Below are 11,970 nucleotides of genomic sequence, written 5' to 3'. Positions count from 1 at the left end.
TCGCCTAATGTCCGCTGCTTCATTTATCTTGTCTTCTCTCCAACTCTTGACGATACCCTGCACCCTGGGCGGTAATTTTGTGGAATGCAGAAAATGGTCCAAAGCCACTACAGCTTTGGGCCTTGATGACTGTTCCTTGTCCACAGGCTCAGAGTAGGGGGATGGCGGAGGGGGCTCCTCGCAGGGCAAAGTGGTGCAGGGCAAAGCCCAGCAGAGTTTCTGAATCCCACTGGGGAAATGGCAGCAATCTCAGAGGCGACAGATCGAAAGTGGGGATTCGCCCATCACTTCCTTCAAACCTCTCGTCTCAACTGAGTATTGGGCGCAAATCAGATGCTCCCAGAAATGGTGAGGTTGGGGCAGGCAATGAAATGGGATGAATGAGGCCTCCCTGAGCTCCTCTCACACCCCTCCTCGTGCAAACCTTGTGGGAAAGCAGATTAGGGAGAAGGAGGATTTGCTTCCTGCCTTGGACGGAGAACTTAACAAAATCAATGCAAGAGGGAATACAACCTGTTCAGTCTCCTGAAGACATCCAACGACACCTGGGAATCCAAACAACTGGAAGCAGCAGAAAGTAACCGGACGCTTCACGACAAACTCCCAGAGCCAAAGAAGTCAAACACACTGTCAGGAACAATGGATATTAACAGTAGGAAACCCACTCCCTCACTCAGTGTGCATGGAGAGGGGGCTTTGGGGTTCTCTTGTCTCTCAAAATGATTGATTGGGATATTACAGAATCATTAATAATCCCCTTCAGTTTCTCTGCTCGAAGGAGACTGACCCCAGCTTCTCCAGTCTCACATAAACTGAATTCCTCATCTGGTACCATTCTGGGAAATTTGCTGCTGCAGGAATGAACACACATCTCCAGCTGGGGTCTAACCAGCGGTTTATACAAGTTCAGCAGAACTTCCTTCCTTTTGTCCTCCCTTCCTCTGTTTGTAAAGTCAAGGATCTCGTTGGGTTTTTAAACAAGATTCTCAACTTGTTCTGCCACTTCCAAAGATTTGTGTAGCACCCCCCTCCCCAGGTCTCTCTCCCTGCACCCCCAGGGTTCACATCGTCTCAGCTCATTCTCCCTACTAAAATATTTCACTTCATACTTGCTGTGTTAAATTGGATCAGCTTTGCATCTGCCCATTTCACCAATCTGTCCATGTGCTCCTGATCTCTGTAAATATGCTAAAAACACTGAGCCAGAATCAGCAGCCACGAAGGCAGCTATCATTCCACCTCTGACCCCAAGGCTTCTCAGACTTTGGAAAATGTAACCTGGTTGCCTGAATTCTTTTTTATTTAAAAATAAGGCCATTTCCTCTCCATTTTGCTTTTCAAAGATAGATTCATATGAAGACTGCTCTCCAGTCTATTTGATTCCCAACCTCCAAGAATACTGACCCTACGAGCCTAACAGGTGGTTCCCGAGACTCACCACCCCCCAACCCAGGGCGGCACAGTGGCGCAGTGGTTAGCACTGCAGCCTCACAGCTCCAGGGACCCGGGTTCGATTCCGGTACTGCCTGTGTGGAGTTTGCAAGTTCTCCCTGTGTCTGCGTGGGTTTTCTCCGGGTGCTCCGGTTTCCTCCCACAAGCCAAAAGACTTGCAGGTTGATAGGTAAATTGGCCATTATAAATTGTCACTAGTATAGGTAGGTGGTAGGGAAATATAGGGACAGGTGGGGATGTTTGGTAGGAATATGGGATTAGTGTAGGATTAGTATAAATGGGTGGTTGATGTTCGGCACAGACTCGGTGGGCCGAAGGGCCTGTTTCAGTGCTGTATCTCTAATCTAATCTAATCTAATCTAACCCTGGCAATCCACTCCATCCAGCCATCAATCTCTACTCTGTAAAGCATGACTCCTGGATGCATCCTAAAACTACTCTTTGCAGCCACTGGCTCTGTGCCCTCTTGCCCCAGCACCTATGATGCCAAGCTATTCATGAGGTTTTCACGAGCAGTCCCATGTCTCTCAGCCTGTGCCTTCCCATTATGTCATTGAAAGGCTGGCATTTATTGCCCCTGAGAAGGTGGTGGTGAGCTGCCTTCTTGAACCGCTGCAGTCCATGTGGGGTAGGTACACCCACAGTGCTGTTAGGATGGGAGTTCCAGGATTTTGACCCAGCGACAGTGAAGGAACGGCGATATGGTTCCAAGTCAGGGTGGTGTGTGGCTTGGAGGGAAACTTGCAGGTGGTGGTGTTCCCATGCAACTCCTGCCCGCGTCCTTCTAGGTGGTAGAGGTTGTGGGTTTGGAACCTTGGTGCGTTACTGCAGTGCATCTTGTAGATGGCACACACTGCTGCCACTGTGCGTCGGTGGTGCAGGGAGTGAAAGTTTGTGGATGGGGTGCCAATCAAATGGGTTTTGATGGGCACTTTTATCTCATGTCCCCATTGGACTGGGGAAGAGCTAGGAATCTGAGAAGGAATGGGTTGGGGGTGGGCCAATCCAGAAAGTGGAGAAGTGTTGCAGTTTTGGCAATGAGAAAGAGAGTGGATAGAAGATGAACCTGAACGCACTCTCCATGCACTGCTGAGAGTTGGTGAATCAAGGTGAATTAGAATACCTCCGGGATGAGCTGAAAGAGGGCGTTAGAGTAGAGGGTGCCAATCGCCAGAGCGATGAAGTAGAGCAGCAGCCGCTTGTAAAAGGTTTTCCTCATGAATGGCACCACACTGGCCCCGACCAGGGAGCAGAGCGAGATGACCGTCACGCAGAGAAAACCATAGCCCCAGACTGCCCGACCGACAGTCACCAGGCCAGGAGAAGACCAGGACGAGGCCCAGTTGGGAATTTCACACCAGGGAGTAGGGAAAATAATTACACAGGAGAGGGAGAGACAGACAGAACAAGGGAAGGGTGAAGGAAAACAAAGAGAAACCATTAAATTCATCAATTAATTCAAGATAGCCTTGTCTTCAAGTCAGGTCCACAACTGGAGTATGTCATCAACCAGTCTGATCTTTCTCAAGGACAAGGAATGTATTTTTGCGTCTCAGTTGATTTCTAAAATAACACTCCTCATTCCGTTCCAAACAGCCATTACAAGAGACCCCTATGCACCAATTCTTCCAACATGGAGTCACATGCTTATGTATTCATCGCTGTCCTGCCCCATTGCACCACGTCCCCTGAACGCACTGATTGACTCTCAGGGATTGTTCCGTGCACATACAACAGAATGCCTAATGCTGCAAACAGGAGCCCAGATACCGCCTCTTGGCCTCTCACCTCTAATCAGCAGCTACGTCACAGTAAAGAGGGTGTAAAACTCTGAACACAGACTCAGATCAGAGCTGTGACTGCAGCTCATGGAGCACTGCTGCCTTGGCCTTTTGAAGAACCAATCAGAAGAACAAAAATAGGCCATTCAGCCCCTTGAACCAGTTCCACTATTCAACTGGATCACGGCTGATCTGTATCTGAACTCCATTTACTTGCCTTGGTGCCGTAACCTTTAATACTCTTGAAGAAAAATGCATCATAACTCAGTTCAAAATTTTCAACTGACCCCCAGCCTCCACAGCGTTTTGGGGGAAAAGAGCTCCCGATTGGGTGTAGTAGTACTTGCTGAACCCTCAACTACCTGGCTCTAATGTTAAGGTTATTTCTCGCTTGTTCTGAACTCCCTGACCAGAGGAAATAGCTTCACTATATCGACACCATCAACTCCATCATTCCTCTTGAACACCTTTCATCTTAGATATTCAAGGGAATAAAAGCCTAGTCTGTGCAATCGGTCCTCATAATTTCACCCTTTTCGTCTCAGTATCATTCTGAATCCAATTGGAAAGATTTGGAGGAGGGATGTGTTAGTTGAGAAATCACACTAGTCCAATCACAGTAGAGTGAAAAACAGAACTGGTCACTGGGTTTCAGGCAATTGAGTTTAAATTGGTACCAATATTGGCCAATGAGTTGGCACAGGACAGATTGACTTTCACAATGTGAATAGGCCTCCAACTATCAAAGTGGCTTCAAACAGGTTAAAAATATCAATTTGAATCCTGAGACAGACTGGCTGGAAAAAGCAGCGAATGAGGAGGTGGGCTGCTCTCCCACTTCAGGGTCCATCTGTCTCAGATTATCTCCAATCTCGGAGGAAACAACAAACTCAAAGGGGTTGCAGGCCCCAATCCTGAACATGTCCTAAAGGAGGGGAGCAGCAGGGAGGCTGTTGCAGGCGGGAAGCTCCTGTAGCCTAGCTCGCCCAGTCACTAGCTGACATATGGCCAAGTTTAACGCGGGTTTTGGAGACTGGAAGGGGTTTCCAAAGCTGACCTGCCATATTTTCAAACACTTTCCCCCCTGAACCAGATGATTCGGATAACCCTCAGTTTCAGGTGGCTCAAGGAAACCAGTTAGAGAGGGGGACAGAGACTCCAGGTGGCCTGAAACCCACTGAACAGCTGGTACAAATACCATTGCAAGGATTTTCAACACTTTGAGTACACAGGAACTGAATTGCATGGAACCTCTTAAACACAAACACCTCAACAAGTGCTTCAACACTGCCAGCTCCTCCTCAAATGGTCAAGAGGACCCAAATAATCTAATTGTACAATCAGATGAGTGAAACATTATTCACCTGCCCAGACTGAGATTGAGTGAAGCCTGCCCAATGCTAACCTGGCCACACAGACGAACTGGATATTCAGCTCTGCCTGACGGGCTACAGGCTAAGAGAATGTGCAATGTAGGCTAACATGGGCAGGATTTCACCCCAAGAAACAAACAAGTGTCACAGGGTAGGTCTTGGCTCCCAATCAATGCAGAAACCTTATCCAACTCTCAAACTATCCACTGAGATTAGAGACCTGATTCTAAGAGGAATTCTTCTTCTTTTAAAAAGGTCCAACAGGAAGGTTACGGAGAGTTGGCTGTTGCTATGGATACTGCATCGTGAGAAGTAACGCCAAACTGCATGCACATGGTCAGCGGAGAATTATGGCAATGACACTCAGTGTTGAAGCAAACAATTACAGTAAGACAAAGTCCAGCAGTGGCTGAATAATTTTCCCATGATAAAATACCAACAGGTGACCAGCAGAGGAATGGGAATGGGGGTTTTCTGGATGTTGTACTGCACCTCTGGAATGAGCTGGAAAACGGCGTTGGAGAACAACGTGCCGATCGCCAATGCAACAAAGAAAGTCAGGATCCTGTGGAAAAAGTGCTTTCGCTGGCACACGGTGACGGTGACTCCGAGCAGTGAGCTGAGGTTGATCACAGACACACTGAGAAAACCAAAGCCCCACACTGTGCAGAGAAAGCAGGTTAGTAGAGACATTATTTCAAATGACATTTACAAACCAAAAAGAAAGAATAACATTTCTATCACCTCAAGGCATTCCAAAACACATGACAGCCAATCAAACTGTGTTACTGGCAAGTGTAGTCACTGTTGTCACATGGGAAATATGCCAGCCAATTTGAGCACAGCAAGATCCCACAAACAGCAATGCAACAATCAGCACATAATCTGTGTTTTTTTGAGATTGCCACTCCTCTGCTTTTCTTCCAATAGTGGCCTTGAGATGTTTTAGATCAAATCAAAGACCAAACAGAGCTTCAATGGAATGTCTCACCCGAAAGACGGCAATTCCAACCGTGCGGTATTCCCTCAGTACTGCATCGGGATTATCAGCCTGAATTACGCATTCAAGTCTCTGCAGTGGGTCCTGAAACCACAACTTTCAAACTCTGAAACAAGTACCTCCCACTGAGTCACAGCTAACACTTTCAATCTCCGTGCCCTTCAAGCTGCCGTGGTCTCCAAGAGCCAGTCATCATTACACAGACCACAGCACAGAAGAAGGCTATACTGCCCACCACAAGGCAGAGTGAGGGGGGGGGAGAGAAAGAGTGAGGGGGGGGGAGAGAAAGAGTGAGGGGGGGGGAGAGAAAGAGTGAGGGGGGGGAGAGAAAGAGTGAGGGGGGGGAAAGAGTGGGGGGGGGGAAGAGTGGGGGGGGGAAGAGTGGGGGGGGGAAGAGTGGGGGGGGGAAGAGTGGGGGGGGAAGAGTGGGGGGGGGAAGAGTGGGGGGGGGAAGAGTGGGGGGGGGAAGAGTGGGGGGGGGGAAGAGTGGGGGGGGGAAGAGTGGGGGGGGGAAGAGTGGGGGGGGGAAGAGTGGGGGGGGGAAGAGTGGGGGGGGAAGAGTGGGGGGGGGAAGAGTGGGGGGGGGAAGAGTGGGGGGGGAAGAGTGGGGGGGGGAAGAGTGGGGGGGGGAAGAGTGGGGGGGGGAAGAGTGGGGGGGGGGAAGAGTGGGGGGGGAAGAGTGGGGGGGGGAAGAGTGGGGGGGGGAAGAGTGGGGGGGGGAAGAGTGGGGGGGGGAAGAGTGGGGGGGGGGAAGAGTGGGGGGGGGGAAGAGTGGGGGGGGGGAAGAGTGGGGGGGGGGAAGAGTGGGGGGGGGAAGAGTGGGGGGGGGAAGAGTGGGGGGGGGAAGAGTGGGGGGGGGAAGAGTGGGGGGGGGAAGAGTGGGGGGGGGGGAAGAGTGGGGGGGGGAAGAGTGGGGGGGGGGAAGAGTGGGGGGGGGGGGAGGAGTGGGGGGGGGAGAAGAGTGGGGGGGGGGAAGAGTGGGGGGGGGGAAGAGTGGGGGGGGGGAAGAGTGGGGGGGGGAAAGAGTGGGGGGGGGGAAGAGTGGGGGGGGGGGGGAAGAGTGGGGGGGGGGGAAGAGTGGGGGGGGGGGAAGAGTGGGGGGGGGGGAAGAGTGGGGGGGGGAAGAGTGGGGGGGGGAAGAGTGGGGGGGGGAAGAGTGGGGGGGGGGAAGAGTGGGGGGGGGGGGAAGAGTGGGGGGGGGGGGAAGAGTGGGGGGGGGAAGAGTGGGGGGGGGGAAGAGTGGGGGGGGGGAAGAGTGGGGGGGGGGAAGAGTGGGGGGGGGGAAGAGTGGGGGGGGGGGAAGAGTGGGGGGGGGGGAAGAGTGGGGGGGGGAAGAGTGGGGGGGGGGGGAAGAGTGGGGGGGGGAAGAGTGGGGGGGGGGGAAGAGTGGGGGGGGAAGAGTGGGGGGGGGAAGAGTGGGGGGGGGGGGAAGAGTGGGGGGGGGAAGAGTGGGGGGGGGGAAGAGTGGGGGGGGGGAAGAGTGGGGGGGGGGGAAGAGTGGGGGGGGAAGAGTGGGGGGGGGGGAAGAGTGGGGGGGGGGGAAGAGTGGGGGGGGGGAAGAGTGGGGGGGGGGAAGAGTGGGGGGGGGGGAAGAGTGGGGGGGGAAGAGTGGGGGGGGAAGAGTGGGGGGGGAAGAGTGGGGGGGGGAAGAGTGGGGGGGGGGAAGAGTGGGGGGGGAAGAGTGGGGGGGGAAGAGTGGGGGGGGAAGAGTGGGGGGGAAGAATGGGGGGGGAAGAATGGGGGGGGAAGAATGGGGGGGGAAGAATGGGGGGGGAAGAATGGGGGGGGAAGAATGGGGGGGGAAGAATGGGGGGGGAAGAATGGGGGGGAAGAATGGGGGGGGAAGAATGGGGGGGGAAGAATGGGGGGGGAAGAATGGGGGGGGAAGAATGGGGGGGGAAGAATGGGGGGGGAAGAATGGGGGGGGAAGAATGGGGGGGGAAGAATGGGGGGGGAAGAGTGGGGGGGGGGAAGAGTGAGGGTGAGAGAGAGAGAGCAAGAGTGCGCGAGAAAGAGGGGAGGGACAGGGGACAGGCAGTCATCAGAAAAATAGAGAGAGTGTGAGTGAGTGGGGGTGGGAGGAGAGACTGTGATGAGAAAAGAAAGGCGGAGGGATGGAGAATAAGTGGAGAGGGAGGGTGTGTGTGGTGGGAGGTGGGGAATTGCTTTGTTCTGAGACACTGGGACTCTATTCTCGCTTGGTTTGACCCCAGCACGGGTGAGGTGCGCTCAGACTGGACATGGCTATGGATGAGTCAACGTGACCTACCCTCAGAGGCTGTGGGTTTCAAGGGCAAGGTTTTCTCATCCTCTTCATTCTCCTGGTTTTCTGCTGTACAAGCCCCACTCTCCAGCTGTTGAAGGATGGTAGGACAGATGTGTCGGAATGCAGCACTGTCTATCCTGCTGTTGTTGTTCAGATTGTGGACAGCAAAGAGCTGAGAGGAGGAGAAGCACTGAAAAGCGAGAGAAAGCATAGCCTGAGTCACTGTTGCGGGTCCAAATTAGCCCATGAAAGAGAGTTTCAGCCAGAGATCAGACCCTGCTCCCCCCACCCTCACTCAGAGGAGGAAGGTGGCCAAGTTGTGAAGATGATGAGGTGAGGTCTCGTTACTGAGCACGAGGAAGAAGATACCAAGGGGAGAGTCCAAGGTTCACCAGAGGGTTTTGAAGACCCATAGCAGATGGCTCTGGGAGAGAATTCCGGAGGGCAGGAGCACAGCGATGGGAGAGAAGCTTCCTCTGGTGAAATGGAGGGAAAGGAGGGAAAGCAACAATCCAGAGACAGGCTGCGGTAAGAAAAATGTGACAGAGATCGGGAGGGAATATAGCGAGGCCGGGGATCAGTTCCATATTGAGGGCGAGACAACTCACAGATGCTCAGGGGGTCACTCCAGCTTGGAAAGATTCAACATGAGAGGGGAACGGTGTGCTCAGTACTGGATGAGATCATGATCCCACAGTGGGAGAGGCGGGAGAGGAGGAAGTGGCTGTGGGGCGAGGATATGAGAAATCCATCCTCGAGGTGATTCGGACATTGCTTTGAGTTTCTGCAGCAGTGAGGGAGAGTCAGGGTGACAACATTGTACAGATCAGAAAATGAAGCACAAGGGTCCCCCCCACAGGATTCTGAAATCATAACCAATCAGATTCGAGCGACAACACCAACTTGCATTCATCTAACAACTAGAATGGAGGAAAAACTGTTCAGGGCACTTCACAGGAGCCATTTCCAGGACACCAACAAATTAGAGCTGATTACCAAAAGGTTGGTCAAAGCAGTTGGCTTTAAGGACCAGTTTGAAAGGAAGAAAGTGAGTGAGGTTTAGGGAGGGAATTGCAGAGCGAAGGGCCCAGGCAGATGAAGGTCCGGCCGCCAATGGTGGAGCCTTTACACTTGGTAGATGAACAAGAGGCCAGAAATAGATGAGTGCAGAGGGGGGAGGGGGGGCAAGGCTATGGAGGGATTGAAAAAAAAAGGATGATAATTTTAAATCGAGGCATTGCTTGACTGGGAGCCAGTGTATGTCAATGAGCAGAATGTTGATGACTGAATAGGATTTGGTGAGAGTTAGGATACAGGCAGCAGAGGTCTGGATGAGCTAAAGTTCACAGAAGGTAGGCAGACGATCCCTCACCTTGGAAAGGTTGGCGCTGCCCAGGCCTGTCGGTATCTTGGCGCTACCCACACCAACATCCAGCCGGTTCAGCAGTGCCTTCAGTTGACGAAGCATCAGGACCTCATTGTCACCATAGCGTTGCAGCAGGTCGTGGAGAAAAGCTGTTGGCAAGACGGTCACATTTCTCTCTGCACGACTGACTGACAGCAGGAGCACAGGCACAAAGACCAGCCACAGGCTGCCATCGTAACACCACAGACGCATGCTGAAAAAAGAGAGATGGCAAAATTTGAGCAGACTGCAGTCAGACTTGGTCAGTCACCGAAGCCTCGGTCCAGCTGAGTCAACACACAGACTCTCCTTTCAGCACAGAAATGTGGCTGAACTGAGAAAGAAACACCTGTATCTGGAACTCAGAACGACACTGTGACAGTTGACATAGCAAATCTAATGAGACACAGTGACAAAAAGCGTGACTCACAATTTGGACGACAGGAAGTAAGGCTGAGGAACAGAAATGAAATATCCACACAAAATTAACAACAAAGAAGGAGCTTGCATTTATATAGAGCCTGTCATGATATCAGAACTTTACAGCTAATGAACTTCTTTGGAAGTGTCATTATTGCTGCAATGAAACACAGCAGCCAATCTGCGCACAGCAAGATCACAAACACCACACTTCAATCATGACCAGCTCATCTGCTTCACTGATGTTGGTTGAAGAATAAATATTGGCCACGACACCAGGGAGAACTCTGCTGCTCTTTTTCCAATAGGGCCATGGGATCCTTTATAGCCACCTGACAGGGCAGACGGGTCTACAGCTTCATGTTTCATCTGAAAGACAGCACAACTGACAAGAGGGTCAGTACTGTGGGAGCGCTGCACTGTCGGAGGGTCAGTACTGAGGGAGCGCTGCACTGTCGGAGGGTCAGTACTGAGGGAGTGCTGCACTGTCAGAGGGTCAGTACTGAGGGAGTGCTGCACTGTCAGAGGGTCAGTACTGAGGGAGTGCTGCACTGTCGGAGGGTCAGTACTGAGGGAGTGCTGCACTGTCCTGAGTTCAGTACTGTGGGAGCGCTGCACTGTCGGAGGGTCAGGACTGAGGGAGCGCTGCACTGTCGGAGGGTCAGTACTGAGGGAGCGCTGCACTGTCGGAGGGTCAGGACTGAGGGAGCGCTGCACTGTCGAGGGTCAGTACTGAGGGAGCGCTGCACTGTCGAGGGTCAGTACTGAGGGAGCGCTGCACTGTCGGAGGGTCAGTACTGAGGGAGCGCTGTCCTGTCGGAGGGTCAGTACTGAGGGAGCGCTGTCCTGTCAGAGGGTCAGTACTGAGGGAGTGCTGCACTGTCGGAGGGTCAGGACTGAGGAGTGCTGCACTGTCGGAGGGTCAGGACTGAGGGAGTGCTGCACTGTCAGAGATGCCATCTTTCGGTTGAGATGTTAATGCGATGTAAAGTCTGCCCTGTGAGCTGGGTGTAAAAGATCGATGAGAATTACTGAACGAGCAGTGGTGTTCTTCCTGTGCCGTGTTGATGGGGCTGAAAATTATCAATTGGCAATTTAACAGCTGATTAAATGGGATCTCTCTCTGCCTCTGCTACAGGCTCATTGTCTGCTGCAGAGGGGTCGGCTGCCAGCCAGGGATAGCAGCAAGAAGTGTCACTGACCCGAAACGTTAACTCTGCTTCTCTTTCACAGATGCTGCCAGACCTGCTGAGCGGTTCCAGCATTCTTGTTTTAATTTCAGATTTCCCAGCATCCGCAGTATTTTGCTTTTATTAGAGCAGCTACCTCCTCCCCCAACCCTTCGCTCATCACCTGACAACTGATCGCAGGCAAGGGGCCAATTCCTGCCGCCACTGTCTCACAGTCCAGTCCGTGAGCTCAGGAAAACCAAGGCCACAGGGAGCAGGAACTCACATACTGAAACCTCTGGGAATGCATCCAACCCGAATTAATAACACTACAGTGCAGGCAACGGCAGCAACTTCAACGCAAGGATTCAAAACAAAAGGACTCACATTTCTCCAGCACCTTTCACCACCTCAGAATGTCTGAAATTGATTTACAGCCAATCAAGTCGTTATTGAAGAGGAGTCACTGTTGACTAGACCTGCAGATCAGAGACACTGGGGTCACAGCCACGAGGTTTCTGGCTGTTGCTGCAGGTGGTAATATCTCCCGTGATTCTGTGTTCCTAAAATCGGGACAAAACATAACATTTAAATTTCCAGCAGTGGTCTGTTTATCTCAAGTATTTCTCAATCCTTGCTGCCAGTCCTACATCACTGAACGATGTGACAAGGCTGGCAGTTCACAGCTGTGTGTTCCAGTTAAACAGCATGAAGTTATGTTGAAGTCGTCACATGTCCCTGACTCCTCTGCTGCCAGGGGTAACCATCTGATAAAGGGTACACTTTGCCCTGCTATTAGTTTCCACTAACGTTCTAAGTGCTGGGCTTGCTGCTGCAGCAGGATGAGAACAATTCCTTCCCATCCGGTATTGGATCGCCCAGAGCAGACTCAGTATCAAGTCCTGTCATGCAGAGCGTGTACGGAGAGATTCACTCTCTATCCAACCCCGTGCTGTACCTGTCCTGGGAGTGTTTGATGGGGGACAGCGTAGAGGGAGCTTTTACTCTGTACCTAACCCCGTTTTTGTTTGACGGGAGAGTGAAGACCAGGGTTGTCCAACAGACTGCATGTGGGCCAGGATCCGTCCCTGCCAAAGGTTACCA

The 11,970-nt window shown here is 52.5% G+C and overlaps 1 protein-coding gene across 1 annotated transcript in view; it reads right to left on the bottom strand.

The window, feature by feature from the left end:
• The window catches only part of slc39a14 (solute carrier family 39 member 14), a 43,985-nt gene that overhangs the window by 21,600 nt on the left and 10,415 nt on the right, over positions 1-11,970 (bottom strand). The window contains exons 2-5 of the mRNA XM_068023221.1: positions 11,254-11,429; positions 9,245-9,491; positions 7,876-8,062; positions 2,576-2,745 (exon numbers count right to left, since the gene is read on the bottom strand). Of these exons, the coding sequence (XP_067879322.1) occupies positions 2,576-2,745; positions 7,876-8,062; positions 9,245-9,490 (603 nt within the window). The 5' untranslated portion in view covers position 9,491; positions 11,254-11,429. The remainder of the gene's footprint in view (positions 1-2,575; positions 2,746-7,875; positions 8,063-9,244; positions 9,492-11,253; positions 11,430-11,970) is intronic.

Source organism: Heterodontus francisci, chromosome 47 (assembly GCF_036365525.1).
Source record: "Heterodontus francisci isolate sHetFra1 chromosome 47, sHetFra1.hap1, whole genome shotgun sequence".
NCBI classification, from domain to species: Eukaryota; Metazoa; Chordata; class Chondrichthyes; order Heterodontiformes; family Heterodontidae; genus Heterodontus; species Heterodontus francisci.
The sequence above is the reverse complement of the archived record's forward strand: the minus strand, read 5'-3'. Positions and strand labels throughout refer to the sequence as shown.